This window comes from Macrotis lagotis, chromosome 5 (genome assembly GCF_037893015.1).
Source record: "Macrotis lagotis isolate mMagLag1 chromosome 5, bilby.v1.9.chrom.fasta, whole genome shotgun sequence".
Taxonomy (NCBI): domain Eukaryota; kingdom Metazoa; phylum Chordata; class Mammalia; order Peramelemorphia; family Peramelidae; genus Macrotis; species Macrotis lagotis.
The window spans coordinates 260596994-260619457 of NC_133662.1; the positions used below are offsets into that span (position 1 = coordinate 260596994).

A 22464-nucleotide genomic window follows, 5' to 3' on the forward strand; every position below is an offset into this window, starting at 1 on the left:
GTTTAAGATTGGAAAAGGACTATGATAAGGCCTTATTTATTGAAATAAATGTAAATGTATGTAAATGAATAAGGTTGTCACCTTATTTATTTAATTTATATGCAAAGTACATCATGTGAAATTCCAGGTTGGATGAATTGAAAGCCAGAATTAAGTATGCTGGGAGAAATATCAACAACCTCAGATATAGAGATAATTCAACTCTGATGGCAGAAAGTAGAGAAGAATTAAGAAATCTTTCGATAAAAGTAAAAGAGGGGAGTATAAAAATTGGCTTAAAGCTCAACATTTAAAAAATTAAAATCATGGCAACTGGTTCCATCATCTGGAAAATAGAGAGAGAGATGAAATGGAAGCAGAGTCAAATTTTATATCCCTAGGCTCAGAGATCACTGCAGACAGTGATTGGAGCTATGAAATTAAAAGGTGTTTGCTTGGAAGGAAAGCTATGACAAAACCAGACAACATACTAAAAAGAAGAAACATTGCCTTGCCAACAAAAGTCTATAACAGTCAAAGCTATGGTTTTTTTCAATAGCAGCATATGGCTGTGAGAATTGGACTATGTGAGAATTGGACTATAAGGAAAACTGAGCACTAAAGATTTGATTCTTTTGTGGTGCTGCAGAAGGTTTTTGAAAGTTCCTTGGACAAGAAGATCAAATCAGTCACTACTTAAGGAAATTAAGTCAGGCTATTCACTGACAAGTCAAAGACTGAAGCTGAAACTTAAATACTTTAACCACATAATGTGAAGATAGACTCATTAGAATAGACCCTGTTGTTGGGAAAGAATGAAGGCAAAAGGAAAAGGGGATGGCAGAGGATAAGATGGATTGAGAGTATCATGGAAACAATGAACATGAACTTGGGACAGACTTTGAGAGACAGTAGAGAATAGAAGGGTCTGTTGTGCTTTGGTCCATGGGATTTTGAGGAGTCTGACATGACTGAATGGTTTGCCAGCAACAACAGTGAAAGGGATTCCCCCCCCCCACTTCATCTGGGTCTGAGGAGATAGGCATCCTATGTCAAGATTCCAACACATGCCACCATCCATGTGAGGGTCAAAGGAGAAACCTTCAGCATTGATACCATTTGAGGCTGGAATGTCAGAGCTGCAGAGGAGTGGGCAGAACAGATGGTGGAACTGAAGTGCTGTACTTTCAGAAGGAACTATCAGAAGTGAGGGAAGACATACAGCCTAGGGAAATATCTAAATTCATTCTATACCTGTTAGTCATGTAAAGAGGGAATTCCTGAGAACATGAGTATCTTAATATCATTGTTCTCCCATGTGAATATGTGAGATTTCAACATGATTCTGTATTAGAGATCTCTAGCCCAGGATCCTGGATGTGGCCTACATATTTTTCTTTCTCCAGCCCATGAAGGAGATGACAGTTAAAGTCAAACGTAGAGACAGTCCTTGAAAGAATTCAATTATGCATGATAAACTTAGGATCTGATAGACTTTAAGCTAGATAGAAACTTAGAGGTTATCCAGTTCAACACTATAATACTTCCCTGTATATCAATGAAATGATTGAGGCCTAGGAAGAGGAAATGTTCACCTAAGATCAAACAACCAGACAGAAGACAAAATACAGACACAGCATGAAGCTTTGATCAGAGCTGCTTTTTTTTATTAAATGGGGAAAAAAAACATATTTCTTGGCAGGGGAAAGATACTCTACCATGGTCTGTTTCTAGTATAGGAACAAGTGGCATAATGGTTGAAGGATTGAAGTCAGAAAGATGAGAGTCCAAATCTAAACTCAGACACTAATTGTGGGACTCTAAGGCAAGTCATTTCACCTCTATTTTCCCTCAGGTTCCTCATCTGTAAAATGGAGATAACAGAAGGTACCAGCTACTTTCCAGGACTGTTATAAGGATTATATGAGATGATATTTAATAAACATGATTTAAATGAGAGCTGGGAGTAGTGGCGGTAGTGGCGGCAGCAGTGATGGTGGTACTAGCAGCAGCTGCAGCAGTATTAACAATAGTATTAGTAGGACCAATGGTAGTAGTAGGAGTAGATGTTCTAGGAATGCTTCCATGATGAAGAGGAGGCATAACGTATAACTATCTCACACCCTAGATCCTACCATCATCCTGATTCATCTCCAGTCATCAGCTTCTTTAGCTCCTCTGGAATGGAATCTCTGGGGCACAACTGGTACCTAACGCTCTCTGCCCTCTACTGATATGAGGACCAATAGTGCCAGATGCTACAGGGATCATAGATGCCAATCACCAGCAGAGCAGTCTCGGGATCAGTAGGTACCAGAAGAAGAAGGTGATGAGGAACATGACATCTCAGGTTTACCTGTCCTCCAAGGATGGCCAGTAATTGGATAATAGAAAAGCTCCCAAGTGGGCAAACCATAAGCCAAGCTTGAATACCCAAAGCACAGGTTGGTTCATCACCAGTCATCACCAGTACAATCAGAATGTTGAGCAACACCAGCAAGAGAGTGATGATGAGCAGGGCAGTCCCTTGAAAGGTCAATGCCAGGGAAGTTTGCTCCAATTTTATCTGTCACCTGGTTAACCAGCCCCAAATCACTACGTCCACCAGACCACTGATGATAAAGAAACCATACATGGTCACATGCTGCCAGGTGTTGTTTTACAAGAATTGCCACCTAGGTTCTTTCTAGACCATGATTGCTAATCTATTTGATGCTGGTAGATAGGAGAGTTCATCTATGATGACAGCTATGTAGACGGTAGCCTTCACCAGACCTTTGATTAGAGATCTGCTGCAACTAGCCCCATGGACAACCAAGAGTCATCATCAGGCATGCTGGCATCTCATAATACCAAAAAAGGAAGAAAACAGAACCAGGAACCAGAGGTCCCATGAATGAGGCCATAGGAACTCAGTTCCAAGAATAGACTAAGAAGCACAAACTCTGAGTGGGATTGTTCCCAAAGAGAAAGAACGTCTGGCTTGGAACTTGCCCATCCTGGCCACTCAGAAGACTGAACTCATCATAATTATCAGTTCCAGGATAAATTGCCCCATCTGCTTCTAAAGACTGGACTGTCACAGTTGAAGGAAAGATGCCACCACCTGGCCATCCTTGGAGGGCATTGACATGAGCTCTCCCCTCAGTTCTACTAGTGTCCCTGGTTCTTTTGCCCCTTCCCAGTCCTGCCAGCTGAGTTGCCCTCTCTAGCCCCCACGCTCCTGATACTCTAGGCCTGGAGAGGCTGGGAGGAATAGACTGTACAAAACCGAGGTTCTTACTAAACTGCTTCTCATTCCATATTTCATAATTGAACTGCTTCCATGTGAATTGCTTCAGGAAGATTCTGAAGATTACCTGGCAGGATAAGGTGCCAGACACTGAGGTCCTTTCTCAGGCTGAACTGCCAAGCTTTTAAACTCTACTGCAGAGAGCTCAACTCTAATGGGTTAGTCATGTGGTTCAAATGCCAAACATATGTTTACCTAAAAGATTATCTCACAGAGAACTTACACAAGGCAAATGTTCACATGGAGATCAGAAGAAGTGACACAAGGACAGTCTCAAGGTCTTTCTGAAGGGCTTTGGAATGAGTTGTGCAACATGGGACACCCTGGCACAAAACCATCCAGAATGATGTGCCCACATCAAAGAGGGCATTGGGCTCCATGAGCCAAACAGAATTTCAGAAGCTCGAAAGAAATGTAAGATAGACAAATCTAGAGACATCTCCATCTCAAATGTTCAAACAGAATATTCTGTCCGTGACCTGTGGTAGAGTGTTATGTATTTATGTTGGTCTGATCAGCCACAGTCAGATACAGAGAACTTTGACCCCAACATAGTGAAGTCTTTTGGATCTCTTCAAGGACAAACAACAAAACTGCTGGGAAACAAACTCTATCACCTTCCACACAATCGGCACACAAATATTCTTATTCCCTAGGCCTTCATCACCAGGCAGATTTGGTTTTAGGGTCATAGGCTGCATAGCAATAACAACATTCTTTTTTTCCCTATTCTCCTATCACCACTTCCTTCCCCTTCCATTCCTCCCTTTCCTTATTATCTTCTCCCTTTGTTTTTCCTGACATCTGGCAACGATTTAATTAACCATTTGTGAGAGAAAGATCGCCCTCTAGATGGCATCTGGAGTACATAGTATGTGGATATAGTATCAGAGTTGGAGGCAGGAAGACCTGGATTTGATTCCTCCATCTAATGCTTATAGATTTTAGGACCACAAACAAATTCGAGGTTAAGTGACTTGCCCAGAGTCATACAGTTTGTAGTATCTGAAGCTAGATTTAATTGCAGGTCTTCCTGATTGCATAGAAGCTGGGGCTCTATTGACTGGCACCACAGCTTATGGTAGAATGACTGAAGGGTGTCTCATGATCCTAGCACAAGGTAACTCTCGGGCTGTCTCTGAGTGATGGCTCTTCTCCTTTCATCACTTGCAACTGAGCAGAAGCCCCATATAAGGAGACTGGAAAATACGATCTGTACTTTGTGATGTCCAATTGGCACCCTTTCTCTTTCTCTTCTACCCACCCTGCCTGCTATGCCCTGTTTCAGAGAGAAAGACAGACAGACAGACATTCGACAGACCAAGAGGAGTTCCTAAGGCATGACTTGGACAGTTCCTGCTGCTAGTGCAAGATTTCACATCCCACTTCTGTTATTTACTACCTGCGTGATCGGATAAGTCACTTAATGTCCTCAGGTCTCAGTTTCCTCAGCTGCAAAATAATGAGGTTAGACTAGAAGGGCTAGTCTTGTAAGTTGAGTATCCAATGAAGTCATGGGTAGGATGTTCCAACAGACTTGGAACTCGTAGACTAAGTGCCCTCTGGTGGTCAATTGAAATACGGCAGCTTCCCAGAAAGACCATCCCATTCACTATAGAAGTCAACAGCATTAAGGTCTCAAGAATTATAAAAGCAAAGAATGAATATCCTTGGTCTGGTATCCTTTGCCTCCATCTCCCCAAATAGACGATTCATTCAATTAAAGAAAAGATCTTAATTGCTGGTGACTAAGTCCATAGAGGGAGTGTATTGTTGATCTAGGTCAAGAAGGAATATCCTTTAATTAACCAAACCAGGAAAAATGATTTTCCTTCATTTCTCTGGGATCCAATTAAGAGAATTTCATGATGACCTAACCAAAAGAGGCAACTGGATTCATTCTGAGAAGGGAGATCTTCTTCCAAGGGGACACCTTTATTAACATTGTTGGTATTCTTTTTGGTAAGTCAAAAACCCTAACTGAACTGTTGATGTTTGTTTTCTGCCACTTCAGGAATTTCATTTTCTGATATCCATTATTAATATGGCATTAAACCTGTAAAATGATTTGGCAGTATCATCATCCTATCGCATAGTGCAACAACAGAGCTCTAACCAATATCTCTCCATCTCTTATTTGTCTTGTTTTATTTCTATAAAGTGGATTTAATAGTTGAATCTGTAAAGCCCTGAATATATCTTCATAGATGATATGCCCAACTGTGACACATTTCAGTTGCTCCTCCCTCCCCCAGATATATTGGACATGAAACATTAGAGTAGCTCATACATGCTCCATTTGACAACATAGAATGCTTAACTCATTTTCATAGAAGCAAAAAGGATAAAAATCAAGACTTGCTATCATGTTTTAGGGACAGCCTTCATATAGGATGCTTTGGTTTTCATTTTCGAAGACCATGATATCAGGAAAGTGATGCCATGACAAGGACACAAATGGGAGTTGAGTGAGATGGTTACTGGACTAAGTCCCCAGCCTCACTTTCTCCTCCAGAGCCATCTGAGTCCAGTGGCCTGATAGGAGTCAGGACATCTGCAGATGGTCCTAGATGTGAAGCGATCAGGGTGAAGTAATTTGTCCAAGGTCACACAGCTACTGTCAAGTGTCTAACAGTGGCTTTGAACTCACTTCCTCCTGACTCCAAGGCCAGTGCTCTATCTACTGTGCCATGTAGCTGCTCTAATATAACCCTGGCTTTCTCTTTACGTATTACTAGTACACTTTCTTTATTTATTCTCCTCCCGGTTTCTAAAGTAATCATGGTGGTATGGAATATGTTTATGTTAATTACTAAAAATGACATCTCTCACTAATGAGTTAGTTCTGAGGCCCATCACAGTTTACTAAATACAATTCATTTAATAATTTGGTAAACTGTTACCTTTTTGGTAAATGAAAGAAACTTCTCTTCCCAGAAGTCATTGAACTTCTCTAAACCTCAGTTTACTCTTCTGTAAAATGAGAAGTTTGGACGTGCTCAGTTCTAAATGTGTGATTCCATTATCCTATCTGCTCATTTTGTCAAACGCCCTAATTCCTCAAACTTCAACCTGACTAACATCATTCCTGACTATGTTGCTTATTACTAGGATACAAAACAAAATAAATAATGATTTCCAGTTATGTCCAATTTGAGAAAGCTCATACTCAATTCATCTTTACCATTTCTTCTTCAATTCTTTTTTTTCTTTTTAGTTTTTGCAAGGCAATGGGGTTGAGTGGCTTGCCCAAGGCCACACAGCTAGGTCATTACTAAGTGTCTGAGGCCGGATTTGAACCCAGGTACTCCCGACTCCAGGGCCAGTGCTCTATTTACTGCACCATCTTCCCCTTCTTCAATTCTTGAAACTCTGTGCCACCATTCAGTTTTCTCAGGATACACAGCTCTCTTCTTCATAATTATTTTTATGTTTCCTTGAAAAGCATGAGCCATTTCGGTCTCTATTGAGATCTTGTTCTTTTTTTTTTTTTTTAGGTTTTTTTTTTGCAAGGCAAACGGGGTTAAGTGGCTTGCCCAAGGCCACACAGCTAGGTAATCATTAAGTGTCTGAGACCGGATTTGAACCCAGGTCCTCCTGACTCCAGGGCCGGTGCTTTATCCACTATGCCACCTAGCCGCCCCAAGATCTTGTTCTAAAAGAATCAGGAAGATTGCTATTGCATGTGGTAGACTGAGACCGAGAGTATCATCATAATATTGCACTAGTTAAAATAGGGAATAGAAAGGGGAGATGGGAAGGACATGAATCAGTAAAACTACTTTTAAAGTGGGAAATATATTGAGAAAGAGACTACTAGGTGAATACAGCACTGGGCCTAGAGACAGGAAAACCTGAATTCAAATCCAGCCTAGTCATGTGACCTTAGGCAAGTCTCTTAACCTCACTTACCTCGGTTTCTTCATTTGTCAAATGAACTGGAGAAGGAAAGAGCAAACCATTTTAGAACTTTTGCCAAGAGAGGCAGCTAGGTGGTGCAATGGATAGAGCACTGACCCTGGAATCAGGAGGATCTGAGTTCAAATTCATTTCAGACACTTATTAATTACCTAGCTGTGAGATCTTGGGCAAGTCATTTAATCCCATTGCCTTGGGGGAAAAAAAAAAAGAATTTTTTTCCAAGAAAACCTCATTTGGGGCCACAAAGAGTTGGACATGAAGGACATGATAGAACAGCAACAAATAGCAACATATTGGGAAAGGAAGATGATGAAAAAGGTTGTCAATAAAAATAATTATAAATTTTATTTAAAGGCCAAGACAGGGGCGGCTAGGTGGCGCAGTGGATAGAGCACCGGCCCTGGAGTCAGGAGTCCCTGAGTTCAAATCCGGCCTCAGACACTTAATTACCTAGCTGTGTGGCCTTGGGCAAGTCACTTAACCCCCCTGCCTTGCAAAAACCTTAAAAAAAAAAGGCAAGGACAAAACTCATTTCTCTCCCTATTCACTGCAGACCTAACTACCCCCAATATAAATGACCTCTTGCTTTTTGAGGTGTTTGCCCAGCTGTCTTCCTGTCCCTGGAGTGATCTAGGCCTGCCCTTATAACTGGTGCCTGGCCTGGCCTCTCTCTTGCTTCATGGCAGCCCATCACATTTCAAGTCATTCATGCCCTGGGACTAATGGCATCGGTCCAGGGGTCAGTTTTCAAGCCTCCTCTTGTGTGTTGTTTGTAAAACTCCTTCAGGATAGAGACCATCATTCTTTTTTTATTAATTGTATCTTCAGCTCTTAGTAGAGTGATAAGCCTACAGTAGGGGCTTAATAAATGTTTGTTGGACTAGATTGGAGTTAAGCGTCACTTGTGTACAAGTGACTAGTCCAAGATTCCTTGAGGGCCCAGTCTGGGCCAGGGTGGATTCTAGGCCCAGGCTGGCATAGAGCTACCCTCCCTGACCAGGACGAGACTGGCTTCCAGGAAAGAGACAAGGCCAGACAGCTTCATCTCTCTCCAGCCTTTTGGAAAGTTGTAGCTTAGGAGGCTTCTGGCTCCCGTTTTGTACCAAAACAGGTCGGAGTGAGAAGCATTCGCTGTCTGTCTGGGTCTTGGCAGAGCCGGCAGGTTAGCCAGGCTTTTTGCCAAATTCTTACTCATGGGCCCGCCCAACATGCCCGAGGACTTCCATCACTGACCCAGCTGCCAGAAGTGAGGCAGAGAGCCCAGGGCAGGCCCCGGGGAGACAGAACCAGTGACAGCAGAGATGAGAGACAGGTGCCTCTCCTGGCAGCATGGGCAATGGCCTGTCCTGCTCCCAGGCTTGACAGCCCCCAAAGCCAGGCCAGGCACAATTGCTTTCTAAACTGGGCCTCCTCCCTCTTTCTTTGGACGACAGTAAACGGGAAGCGCCACCAGCCCCTCACAAGTCAGGGGACCTCATCCCCTGACAAGTGACCTGCCTCCCTGAGCTCCTACCCCATGCCCATGGCTCTTCCTTCCCCCTCAACCAAAAGACAACATCAGAATGATGAATTGGAAAAAAAAGTTTTTTAATAAATATACATATTTCCAGTAATGACTCTGCTCAGCTCAGGGCAAGGACAGTGAGGTTGGAGGAGAGGGGGGAAGGAGCCTTTGTGCTGAGTGAGGATAAATTAAAAATCCCAAAAAGCTAGTGGCACTATATACAGGGGGTTAGGGAGGAGAGAGGGACAAAGGGACCCAAAGGCCAGGGAAGGGGCCTTTTAGGCACTTGGGGCGGGGCACAAGTCGGGGGGATGGGAAGAGGCGGAGCAGGCAATGCAGTGTCGGGGCCTGATACTGGCTCCAGTTCGGGACATCGGTCCCAAATAGAGAAGGGAGCTTAGGGTGGGAGAGACAAGGACTCTGCTGGCATCGGTTTTCCCGTAGACGAAAGGATTTTCCCCATGCACCTCTCTCTCAGTCCAGCCTCCTACTCCCTTCGCCCCCTGGGTCTTCTTGTACATGCTTTGTTTGATGAATCACTTAAGAGTCCCCAGCTCCTTTGTCCAGCTCTGGTTCCATCCTGGTCTCAGAGGCTTCAGGAGACACAAGGAGAGGGGGTGGGGCAGAGCTCTTCCCCTCCCAAGTCCCTGGCTCCTCGGCTCCCCCTGAATCTCTCCAAGTCAACATGAAGCCCTCGGGGATCCCACACTTACCTCCCGATGAGCAGTGGGAGCAACACCGATTTTCCTTCCCAGAGCCACAGGCCAAGGCAGGGGGACAGTCATCCCTTTCACAATGAGGCACCCCAGCCTAAGGGCAGGACAAGACGGGTCACTCAGTGGGCAAGTTGGTTCCTCGCACACATCTGGGCTCCTCGTGTCTCTTCCAATGCCTTTTCTCCCCATCTTGTGTCTGCCCGTATGTATCCCCTACTCGTCCCCCCCTCGAGGCCTCCCTTCCATGTGTTTTCCACTATGACCCCCTCCCGTATTCACATTCATCCTACTCACCCCACACCTGCAGGTAATGCAGGTCATTTCTCCAAAGGGGGGCACTGACGGGTGCCACCGCTGACTCTCAGGGAACCACTGACCCCCAAAGCGGCAGCCTCTCGGTCCGTCCGCCTGCATGGGGTCCCCCAGCCAGGCCCGAGATCCAGAGCCTGCTGTGGGAGACAAGGAAGGAGGAGGCTTGAGGAGTAAGCAGAGACCCCCTTCCCCTTTCAGCCAGGTTGCTCAAGATGAAGGCCAGATATTCCTTGGGGCAGAGAACACCTCTCCTTCCAGGAATTGGGCTACGATTGACTCCCTCACCTGGGCACTGCTTGCAGCAGTCAGTGGGGTTGACACGGATAGGCTGGGCACAGGTCAGTCGGGGACATTGAACCTTCTCACAGTGGACTTCCCCTGTTGCTCCCTGTAAGGGGAATCAGCAGGGTGGAGGGGACAGGGAGAATGAAAGGGGCCAGCCATCCCACTTGCCCCATCCACCCATATAGTTCATCTTTTTTTTTTTTTTTGGCAAGGCAATGGGGTTAAGTGACTTGCCCAAGGCCACACAGCTAGGTCATGATTAAGTGTCTGAGGCTGGATTTGAACTCAGGTCCTCCTGACTTAGGGCCGGTGCTCTAACCATTGTGCCACCTAGCCACCCCCTATATTTTTCATCTTAATACAAAGCAATAAACATTCTTTAAGTACCTACCATGTACTGGCAATGGCACTAGATGATGGGGATACCAAAGCAAAAAAATCATCCAGGCTCTCCCACCCACACCCACCCCTCCCCACCTGAGTCCCTGTTCTCTCTTCTCTAGTCTAAACATCCTCTGTCCCTTCCACCAATTTTCCTCTGACACAGACTCTGGCCCTTCACCACACTGGCTGCCCTTCTCTTCACACTCCAGCTTGTGAATGCCCATAAGTTGTGCCACACAGAACTGAATACAATAGGCCAGATGTGGGCAGAGCAGGGCAGAGCCCGGCAGGACTGTCACCCCTTGTTCTTGGAGGCCAGCCCTCTCTTGATCAAAGCAGCTTCTCTGGAGGCTGTGCTCCATAACTGACTCATGCTGAGGCCCCCAGAGGGATGGGAGACCCGAAGGTCACAGGTCTAGAGACCAGTTTGGGAGTATGGTCATACCTTGCAAGTGCAGATGGCACACTTGATGAGCCCAAAGGGGGGCACCACAGGATGCCAACGGGTACCTGCCGCACGCCAGCTCCGGTCACCATCAAAGTAGCAGCCTGGGGAGAGAAAACAAGGTCTAAGGTCAAATCACAGAGTCTAGACCAAGGTCAACCAGTCAAGAAGCAATTGTTAAGCATTACTTACTATGTATCAGGCACCATGGGACGCAAGAATCTGACATTCTAAACAATGACAACATAGAAATATCTATGCACATGCAATATAAATGAGAGGAAATCCCAGTGGGAAAGCACTAGCAATGGGAAAAACCAAGAGAGGTCCCCTGAAGAAGGCAGAGCTTGAGCCAGGAGGCCAAGATGACATGGCACACAGTCGGGAGGAGGACTGTCATACTTGGAACAGCCAGGAGGCCCTTATCACTGAGCTGTCGAGTTCACTGAATAAAGTGTCAAAAGCTGAGGAAAGCTTGGGAGATGAAGAATTTTAAATGCCAAAGTATTTTATCTTCAATCCTGGAGGCAAGAGTCAAATTTCAATTCTAGAAACATGGGTAAGAACCTACTAGGTGCCCAGGCACTGTCCAAGGTCCTGGAATAAGCTCCTTGAGAGTGTGTGATTTTATTCTTGGCAGCTCCTATCCCCACATATCTAGCCCCAGCTCCTAGCACAAATAGGAGTTTAATTGATCTCCATTGTATCATTGATTAATTGAATACAAAGAGAAAAAAAAATAGACCATTCCTTCAAGGAACTTCGAGTCATCAGTGGGGGAGAAAGGGGCAAAAATTAATAAGACAAGGTAGAATGTAGTGAGTACAGAAGGGAGGGCTAGAGAAAGAATTAGGAGAAATCTGAAGAGAGAAAGATTGCTTTCAGCTGGGGAGACTAGAAATGGCTTCTTGGAAGGGGTAGCATGGGAGTTCAGTACTGAAAGAAGGGAGGGGCTTCAGCAATGAAATAGAAAGGACTGCACATGTGAAAGCCAGGAGGTAAGAGAGGGTGGACAAGAAGAGATTGGGAAACACTTCAGCTTGGCTGGGATGTAATGAGGAAAGGGAAGACCACAACATCAGGGAGGTGATGCCATGGAAAGCACATAAATGGGATTTGAGTGATGGAATGCTGTGCTCAGGCCCCAGCCTCACTTTCCCCTCTAGAACCATCTGGGTCCAATGGCCAGATATGAATCAGGATGACTGGAGATAGCCCTGGATGTGAGGTAATCAGGGTTATGTGACTTGCCCAAGGTCACACAGCTAGGGAGAATCAAGTGTCAGAGGCCAGATTTGAACTCCTATCCTGACTCTAAGGCCAGTTTTTATCCACTGCACCACCTAGCACCACCCATGTGGAAAGGGAAAATATGGGCCAGACAATAGAAAGTCTTAAATGCTAAGCTCAAGAGGTTAGATTTTCTCATGAGAGAAAAGTCAGGAAAGGCTTTTGAGTGGAGGAATGATATGATCAGATGTGTGCCTTAAGAAGGTGATTTGGATATCCGATAAAAGATGGAATGGGGAAGAGAGAGACAGCATCATAGCATCAGCACTCAACTGAAAGGGATTTCAGACCCATCTAGTCTAGCTCTCTCATTTTACACTGGGGAAACTGAAGACATCTCATGGGCATGTCAAACTCAATAGAGACAAAGAGAATTTATTTTTCTCCAAAACTTTTTCCTCCTCCAAGATAACTGATTCCTGTGGAGGGTACCCTCATCCTTCCAGTGGCCCATGTTTGAATTTTTGCAATCATCCTTGTCTTCCCTCTTCACTCCCATATTCAGTCCTCATATTCAAAATGTATTTCTTCCTCACTTCTGCCTTCCTGGAGACTCTCTCAATTCCTTGAAAGCACAGGTCCTGTGCGACCTCTTACCTCTTATCTATCTGTCTGCCTCTACCCCTCTGGTAGAATGGAAGCTATTTGAAGGCAGGCAAAACCATTAGATTTTTGTTCGTACACTGTCAGTACCTTGCTCATACTAGATGTTTTATAAATGTTACTTTAAATGCAACAGTTTGAAGGTGCCCAGTCAGAAGCCAGTTAGCCATAGTCCAGGGAAGAGATGGTTAGGATCTGCCCAAGAGGAACAGCTTGCCAGCTGTTAAGGATCCCTCTGTCTCTGTCTTTGTCTCTGTCTCTGTCTCTGTCTCCCTGTCTGTCTCTGTCTCTCTCTATCTCTCTGTCTTTCTGTCTCTCTGTCTCTGTCTCTGTCTCTGTCTCTCTCTCTCTCTCTCTCTCTCTCTCTATATATATATATATATATATATATATATGTGTGTGTGTGTGTGTGTGTGTGTGTGTGTGTGTCTGTATCTCTCTGTCTTTCTCTGTCTGTCTCTCTCTCTCCCTCTGTCTGTGTGTGTGTATGTATGTCTCTTTCTCTCTTTAGATACTCATGAATTGGAAAATGCCTAAGCAAGCTGTGATGCATGAATAGAATGGAATAACATTGTGCTGTAAGAAATGATGAAGATAAAGATAATGACAACAGAGAAGCCTCAGAAGATTTCTGGACACTGAAACAGAATGAAGTCAACAGAACCAGGAAAACAATATTTGACCACAAGATAATGGAAAGACAGATAACGGGATAATTGAAACCCAACATGGTGAAATTATAAATACCAAACTAGGCCCCAGAGAAGCACCATGAGAAGGCACCTCTTTCACTTCATTGTTAAGTTGGGAGAATGTAAATGAACAACACTGCAGATAATTATCATAATAATATGGACTAATACTTATATAGCATTTTTGTTCCAAGTATTGTGCTAAGTTATTATCACAGCTGAGCCTCATAACCACTATGTGCTTTATTGTGCCCATTTTACAGTGGAGAAAACTGAGGCAAACAGAGATTAAGTGACTTGCCCAGGGTCACACAGCTAGTAAGTGTCTGAGGCCAGACTTGAACTCAGATCTCCCTGCCTCCAGGCCACTGTAGCACCTAACTTTCTCAGATAATATCAGATGCTTCCATTGTGTTGGTTGGGTTTGCCAACCTGGTTTTTTGTTTTCTCTTTTTTTTTACTCTGTCTTAAAGAAAGGCTCTCTGGGTGCAATACCCATACCACGGAGTAATGTTAGTTCTACAAAAATAAAAGAGTCAAAATTTGAATTTAAAACAATGACTTGCTTTGCATTTCTTTGGGACTGCTCCGGATAGACTTAGTTATCTATCTGTCTGCCTCTACCCCTCTGGTAGAATGGAAGCTATTTGAAGGCAGGCAAAGCCATTAGATTTTTGTTTGTACACTGTCAGTGCCTTGCTCATACTAGATGTTTTATAAATGTTGCTTTAAATGCAATAGTTTGAAGGTGCCCAGTCAGAAGCCAGTTAGCCACAGTCCAGGGAAGAGATGATTAGGACCTGCCCAAGGGGAAGGGCTGGGGGAGGTAGAAGGAGGGCAGCAGATTCAAGACTTTAATGAGGAATTTTCACACTCAGTGCTCTCATACCCCCCTTTTCTCCTGCCCTCCTATCTCCTAGAGCCACCCCCCCCCCAGGAGCTCCCTCTTTCCCTCCAAACCCTCCTTCCTCCATCACCTTCTCCTGGGTCCCGACTCCGATCCAGCCCCTGCCTGTCTCCAGTGTCCAATTTTTCTGCAGTCAAAGAGGTGGGAGTGGAGGGTCAATTTTCCCGCGCCCCCGAGCTGCCCCCTTCCCGCGCCCCGCTCCTCTCCTCTCCTCTGTCCCCCTCCTCCCCCCATCCCTGTTTGGTTACTGGGACAAACGGGACAGCATTGGCCTGGAGCCTGCACAGGGTGAGGGCAATTCGAGGGTGGACACACCACGGGGTCACAGATCACTGTTCTTCTCTGTCAGAAAAGACGGCAAAGGGGGCGTGAGGGGTGGTGTTCCTGGCCCCCACTAATATCAAGTCCCTCCTTTAACTCCTTCCCAAGCTCCTTCTTACCTGACAGGTGCAAAGAGAACAGATTGGGTCATAGTTGGGAGCCCAGCGAGCTCCATGGGGGCGCTGCTGCCCCTCAAAGAAACAAGTGTTGGCATCATGCAGGTGTCCACCCCCACCCACTTTAGAGACTGCTGGAGCAGAAGCTCCTGGCATGGGCTGGGGAACCGCTGGATCCACAGTCTCGGGGGTCACAGGCGTTGCCATATCTGGTGCTTCAGAGTTGAGGAATCTCACAGGCGCTGCAGCCCCAGGCAGGGCAGGAGCTGTCCTTTCAGGCAGAGGTGCTGCCAACCGAAGGCTGCCCACCTCACACTGATTGGGGATGTGTACCTGATTGGGTAGGAAGGGACAGTGGCTAGATCCGGGCCTAGCTCCCTCCCTTGATCCCTCCCATCCGCCTCTCCCAGGGCTTCCAGGAAGCCTACCCATGCCCAAAGTTCCTTAGGATGGTTCAGACCTTCCCATCCACCTCTCCCAGGGATCCCAGGAAGCTTACCCTTCCCCGAAGTTCCCCACGGGGGCTGCTCTTGGTGCTGACTAATAGGAAGGCCAGGCCTTGGGAGAGGTGCTGCAGTAACTCAGATCCCAGGTCCTTCACGATCCCCTGGGCCTACAGACACAGGAACACCCAATCAAAGACCTGATTTAGAGCTGGAAGGAACCTCAGGGGCCATCAAGTCTGACTCCATATTTTACAGATAAGGAAACTGAGGCAGAAAGAAAGTGACTTGCCCGAGGAGACGCCTACGGCACGTGGAGCTCTGCCTCCAAGTCCGAGGCGTGCAATAGCACACAGAATGGAGTAAGCTTAACCTTGGCGTATCTTCCCAAGCCTCTAGAACTCTAGAACCATCAACTGAGCACGGAGAACAACCCTCTGATGACCCAGAGGAAACATAAGCTGAGAGGAAGGGGCGTTCCCAAGGCGGGAGGGTCACCACAAGCGCCAGCCAAAGCCAGACTTGGAGCTGTGAGTACATCCATGGCTCTTCCTATTGCACCTGGGCCACCAGCCTCCATCTTCCCCAGGAGGAGTCCAGCTAGTGTAGAATGAATGAACTCCTTCTCCTCACTCCCTGGAGGGCCATGGGCCATTCCTTATTTGCCCACACAATGCTCCCCACTGATGCCCAGCAAGTTCACTCACCTCAGGACCATAGAATCCCTTCAGCAGACGTTGGGGCCCTGGGAGGCCAGGGGGGCCAATGAGGTGAACAGTAACAGTGCCCTGCTCAGAACCACTGAGCCCGGCCAGCAGGACCTCATAATGCAGGTGGCAGTGCCCATCCAGGAAAAGCCAGGCATGCCCTGCAGCCTGGCTCCGTATGGGGGGCAGGGCCAGAGCTCCTGCTAGGGGCACAGGAAGCACTAGAAAGGGGGGGCACAAGGTAAGGAGAGGAGCTTCCACAACAGAGAGCACCAAACTCAACCTGCCTTCTCCAGGGAGATCCTGCCCCACGATGCCACCCACATGCCTTGAAAGTCAGCCATTTCATCCTCCTGTCCATAGGTTCTCGGGGGCAAAGTTGCAATGGGCTGAAAGTACTCACCATCTTGACGGGCACTGTATCCACTATAGGGCACAGTGGCAACATGTCCACGGAGCTCTCCTTCAGGGAAGTCCTTGGTGCCCACATTCAGAAACAGTTCATTCTGGAGTAGCATGTGGACTCCTCGGGCACCTAGACCTGGACACATGCCCACAATCTGGCAAAGCAAGGCAGGGGAGAGGGGGAGCCCATGGAGTGTGATGGAGAGGAACCATTAGTACCTGAGTATTACATAAGCATACACACATACACATACACACACACACACACAAAACATGCACATACATACATACACATATGCAATTTCTATGAAGAGGTGGGGGATTCTGGATGTGAATCCACTACATAGAACATCAAACTTTTTCAATGGTCTATTTAGTCTTGATTATTTTTTCTTTTTTCTCTTTTTTATTCTTCCTCACAAAGGATGACTCTCTAGGAGGGCAAGGGGGAAGAATATATTGGGGGAGGGGCAGCTAGGGGGCACACCAGATAGAGCACTGGAGTCAGGAGTACCTGAGTTCAAATCCGACCTCAGACACTTAATAATTGCCTAGCTGTGTGACCTTGGGCAAGTCACTTAATTGCATTGCCTTAAATAAATAAAAATGTTTTAAAAGAATATATTGGGGGCAGCTAGGTGGCACAGTGGATAAAGCACTGACCCTGGAGTCAGGAGTACCTGGGTTCAAATCTGGTCTCAGACACTTAATAATTACCTAGCTGTGTGGCCTTGGGCAAGCCACTTAACCCCATTTTCCTTGCAAAAAAAAGAAAAAGAAAAGAAAGAAAGAAAGAAATTTTTTAGGGGAGGCTAGGTGGCACAGTGGATAGACCACTGGCCTTGGAGTCAGGAGGACCTGGGTTCAAATCCAACCTCAGACACTTAGTTTACCTAGCCATGTGGCCTTGGACAAGCCACTTAACCCCATTGCCTTGAAAAATCTAAAAAAAAAAAAAGAATATATTGGGGGATTTAGGTGATATAAAACAAAAGCTTATTTTTAAATGAAGCCCTCATTCCACCTCCTCAGCCCAGAGGAGGGCTCCCTCCTCCAAACACCCTTCCCCAGGATGCCCTCACCATCTGCCCTCCTTGTTGACCCCTGGTCATTTGACACAGGACACTGCGCTGGTTCCTCCTCCGAGGTTTGGTCTCCAGGGTCACAGCCATGACCTCACTGGCTGTGCCAACTACCTGAACCTAGGAACCAGGGGGAGGGTCAAAGGCATGAGGCCCCCAGACTTTCCGATGCCCAGCCTCCCCTGTAAGCAGCTCTCACCCCACCCCACCTGACAGTCCCTAACCTGGTAGAGCAGAGAGCCATTCCCTAGGAGTCTGAGACTGGCTGAGCCTGCAGCGCCAGTCTCCACTGGTACCAAGGCATCTGCACCACAGAGGACACTTTGCAGGGCTTTGAAGAAACACAAATAAAGCTGAAGAGGAGGGGGGGGAGGCTCAGGCCATGACTGTGATCACTTCTACTGAATGAACCCCAAGCTTTGGCTTAGAACTCTACCCCAAGCTTGCCACCTCAGAGATACCTCCCCACCCCTTTTCCCCACCCAGGTCTAGGATGGTCCCTTCCACCTTCCTCAACTTCCTATAGGCATTAAAACCCATTTGCACTCCCTCCCTAGGGGTGGCGGTCCCAGGGCAGCCACTCACTGTCACAACTCTGCCTGGCAGTGATGTACCCACTGATCCGGGGACCAGGGCCCTCCTTCCTCTCCAAGGATATCTGAAGTTCTCCTAGAGCCAGCCACTGCATCTCCTGGGTCGTAAGGTCAGGCAATACCTCAGCAAAGCCAGGCTCCTGGAGAGAGAACAAGGGAGAGCATGGCAGGGCAGGGCTCAGCCTCAAGAGAGAGGGTTGAGAGGATGGGCATGGGCATGGGCACTTACATGGGCAGAGACATTGGCCTGGAGCTCTCGGAGGAGCTGGTCCTGATGTTGAATCTGCAGCTGAAGAGGAGTGTGGGAAGATCCTGCCAACACATGGAGGGAGGCCTGTCTACTTTCTCTGCACACCCCTGTCCAGTGTTAGATACCCACACACTATACCCTCCTCCCTCCTGGCTCCCTGAAAGAAGCTATAAAGCCTCATGGAGGGAGGGCCAGGTCACACTAATGCCTTGGCCCAGTTCTTCTCACTCACCAATATTCTGAGAGTCCAACAGCCCCTGGGAAAGTAGGAGGAAGTGGAGAGAGTCTTCTGTGTCACTTAGAGTGAGTAGGGCAATCCCCCCAGTGTTGGCTTGGGGTGGTCCCTCTACAGTCAGGATGGCACTAAAGGTCTCTAAAGGGGACAGGGGGAGAAAAGGAATTTCAAAGCATCTCCCTTTCCCTAGGCCAACCCATATCTCCCCAATACTGACTCAAAAGAAGGGGGTGGCAAAAGATCCCCCCCTCTGCTGAGACTAGGGCTTTCCTATGGATGGATGGATGGATGGATGGATGGATGGATGGATGGATGGATGGATGGATGGACAGATAGAGGAAAGGATGGAGGGAGGAATAGAGGGATGGATAGACAGATGGATAGATGGAGTGAGGAATGGAGGGAGGGACAGACTGACGGAGGGTGAGAGGGTGAATGGAGGGGTGGATGGAAGGGCAAAGAGGAATGGAGGGGTGGCTAGAAGGAGGGAGGGATGGATGGGCAGGCAGGCAGATGGATGAATGGATAGAGGGAGGGAAGAATGGAGGGTTGGATGGACAGATGGATGAATGGAGAGATAGATGGATAAATGGAGGGAGGTATGGACAGATGGAGGGAGGGAGGGATGAATGAATGATGGAAGGAATGGATGGGTGGATTAACAGACGGATGGATGAATGGATAGAGGGAGAGAGGAATTGAGGGTTGATGGACAAACTGATGGTTGAATGGATCAATGGATGGGTAGATGGAGGAATGGAGGGATAGAGGGAGGGAGGCAAGGATGGACAGATGATGGATGAAGGGATAGAGGAAGGAATGGAGGGAGGGATGGAATGAATAGACATGGATAGATGGATAGATGAACAAACAGATGGATGGATAGATGGATGGGTGGGTGGGATAGAGTGGATGGATAAATGGATGGATGGATGGAAGGATGGATGGATGGACCACATACTGCAGAGATGAGGGCAAAATAGAAAAAAGCAAAATGTTCCCTCCCTCAAAAAGCTTACATTCTAATAGAGAAGAAAATAACACAGGGTAAGGTGCCCAGAGAGAAGTGTTTTGGTGAGGGAAGTCATAGGAATCATGGGGGGGGGGGGGGGGGGGTCATGAAGCAATTGATTAAGAGCGCCAAGTCAGGGCTCAGTTTCTCACGGGTTCCCCAAGCCCCCTGTCAGTCCTCACCTGCTGCCAATGCCCGGTGTCGGATCAGGGCCCCCCAGACCTCACCTGAGGGGTGAGTGGGTGTCACCAGTACCACGTGCAGCTGCTCAGCCCGAAGGAGCCGAAGGGACAGCCGGGGCAGGGCCCGCCACATCCCACAGACCTGAAGCAGACATACAGACAGAAAGACGACACAGGGGAAGAGACAGATTCATAGAGACAGAGATAGTAGACAGCACCCAAAACAAGAAGACTTGGGTGGGGACCAAGCACAAATAGATGTCATCCAGGAAGAGGACTTTAGAGAAAAGAGCCCTGAATTTCTCAGGCAAAACCCTATGTGACTTTGAGCCAATCACTTCCTTCCCTGCCCCTCTGCTTCCTTAGCACCAAAATTCAAGGCCTAGGTGGTGTGGAAGGGCTCCACGAGCTTTAACTCTAGGATCCTCCAAAAGGATCAGCACATGGGCGAAGCCCCGCTCTCCTACAAGCTCCCCCCCCTTCACCCCAGTCCTGCAGCCTGGTCCAGGGAGCAGGCAGGGAGGGGGAGGGCCAAGACTGCGTCCAGGGCTGGGGAAAGGGCTCACCAAGCCATCCTGGGCTTGGGGAGCAGGGTGTTCGAACAGGATGCTGCCACTTGGGTCTGTGAAGCGAACTCGGGTGACACGATCCAGCCTGCGGAGGGGGAGGAGGCGGGGACCAGAACATGGAGCTCCCAGGGCATCCCTTTGTCAATCCCTCCCTGCCCTTTCCCCAGGCTCCTTTTCTGGTTTGGACCCTCCTGGGGACCCTCCCTTCCTATCCCTCTCTGCCCCTCCCTCAGGCCCCACCTCTCCAGGACTCTAGTACCCCAGTCTTGCTGAACCCTGCTCCCACTCAGCTCACCCTCGGTAGGAGACGGAGAAACGCAGGGTGGACCGCAAGAGCAGCACCCGGCATCTGCCTACTGCCTGCGACCCCCTACCAGTCAGCAGCGCCACAAAGTCTGCAGGGAGAGAGGAGCCTGAGTCCTTCTCAGGAACCTCCCAGGCCCCCAAAGCCGAGCTCCCGGGCCAGGAGTGCTCTCCGTGGATCGGTCTTTAGACACCCATTTCCCCACCTCCCCCTGCCCCTATGTTCCTGCCTGCACACACCAGGTGCCCCGGGTCTTGCCAGTCCCTTATCCTCCCTGCCCCTACCCCTCTGGTACCCGTGAGTCCACCCTTCCTGGCCCTAATCTCCTGTTCCGGTGTACCCACCCTCCCTACCCTCCTATACCCATGCGCCCGCCCTCCCTGGCCATATCCACCTTATACCTGTGTGCCCACCCTCCCTGGCCCTACCCCTCCGTACCCGTGCGCCCATCCTCCCTGGCCATATCCATCTCATACCCGTGTGTCCATGCTCCCTGGCTCTATCCCTCCGAACCGTGCTCCCGCCCTCCCTGCCCTTACCCCTCCCTGTGCCCGTGCGCCCATCCTCCTTGCTCCCGTATACCCATCCTCCCTGCCCCTCCTGTACCCGTGCGCCCGCCCTCCCTGGCTCTGCCCCTCCTGTACCCGTGTGCCCGTCCTCTCGCGCCCTCTTTTCAGCTGCGGGGTCCCCGCGGTTGCTGTAGCTGCGGTGCTCGGGGTCCCGAGGGTACTCGAAGGATGCCGCCGAGTGCTGCCTTTCGAGAGCGGTGCGTTCTGGCCAGTGGTGGAGGGCGGCCCAAGAGACAGAATCAAGAAAGTTTCACTCGGACCACGAACGCGGGGAGGCGCAGCAGGGGGAGGGTCCCCTAGGACCAGCCCCTTCCCAACCTCCCAAGGGCTGCTGCCCCTGCACCCCAGCAGGGCTACAGGGAAAGCGGAGGAAGAGCTCAGTGACCCCGAGGAAACCAAGGGGCTGAAGGAGAGAGGGGATGCAGCCGGGATCCCGGACCAAGAGCGGGGGGCGGAGGCGGAGCCTGGGGCTAGGGGGCGGGTCTTACCAGGGGGGCAAGTCTGACAGCAGTGACCCGGCAGCTGGCGGGGTTGCCCGCAGTTCAGCACGGGACACTCCGGTTTGATGTTCTTGCAGCTCACCCGTCCTGGACCCCTGCCCCGACGGCCCCACGAGGGCTGCGGCCAAAGTGGACATAGGAAGGGAGAGTGGTCAGGACGGGGGGGGGGGGGGGGGGGCGGCCCAGAGACTGGCTGGAGAGGGGCCCCTTTGGGGCACAGGGGGCGGCCCTCCTTCCAGGGAGGAGGAAGAGGGTCAGCGGACAGGGCGGTCTGGAATTAGGGACCCCGGGGCCCTGGGATGAGGGCTAAGTCGGACGGCCTGCCCTCTCCCGTGCTTCCCACACCCAACCGCCGAGGCCGTCGCCCCAAAGGGGCCCGGGGGGCCCGCGCGCGCCCCCCTCGTGCAGCCCCCGCCACCCCGGCCGCCCGCCGCCCAGAGGGTCGGTGCCCCAAGCGGGGCCCCCGGGGGGGCCCCTTGGCAGCGAGCACTCACCAGCTCGCAGAAGCAGATCACGCAGCGCATGACCCCAAAGGGCTCCCCCAGGTCCGGGTGCCACGTCTCCTCCAGAGCGTAGAGCTTCCCCCCGAAGGAGCAGCCTGCGGGACGGGCAGCCAGCTGGCAGCCGCCGCCGCCGCCCCTGCGCCCCCCCCCCCGCCCTGGCGCGCCCGCCCCCCTCCTCTGCGGCGCCCCGGGCCCCGCGCCTCGTGCCAGGCGCGCCCCCCGGCCCCGCGCCCGCGGCGGCGTCGGGCACCTGCGCCCCCGTGCCCGCAGCCCCGCGCGGCCACCTACCTGCAGCGCCCCGGGCGGGCAGCGGCTCCTTCTCGGGCCGGATGGGCAGCTGGGG

The 22464-nt window shown here is 49.4% G+C and overlaps 1 protein-coding gene and 1 pseudogene across 2 annotated transcripts; both read right to left on the reverse strand.

Moving 5' to 3' along the window:
* Positions 1-2103: 2103 nt before the first annotated feature.
* On the reverse strand, positions 2104-9217 carry LOC141489541 (transmembrane epididymal protein 1-like; annotated as a pseudogene).
* CHRD (chordin) lies at positions 8804-22179 on the reverse strand. Of its 2 annotated transcripts, none has more exons than XM_074190428.1 (22): positions 22113-22179; positions 21607-21736; positions 21194-21322; positions 20541-20640; positions 20243-20330; positions 19677-19818; positions 18480-18620; positions 18227-18309; positions 17990-18137; positions 17629-17735; positions 17405-17524; positions 16321-16477; positions 15918-16138; positions 15267-15380; positions 14771-15100; positions 14579-14672; positions 14401-14457; positions 10839-10942; positions 10010-10112; positions 9707-9858; positions 9410-9506; positions 8804-9289 (listed from the first exon to the last, which is right to left on the reverse strand). In XM_074190428.1, the coding sequence occupies exons 1-22, from the start codon at positions 22140-22142 to the stop codon at positions 9237-9239; spliced, it is 2700 nt and encodes an 899-aa protein (XP_074046529.1). In that variant the 5' UTR covers positions 22143-22179; the 3' UTR covers positions 8804-9236. The 2 variants fall into 2 exon arrangements, with proteins under 2 accessions (XP_074046529.1, XP_074046528.1); XM_074190427.1 differs by having other exon boundaries at positions 9707-9861.
* Between the last annotated feature and the right edge of the window lie 285 nt (positions 22180-22464).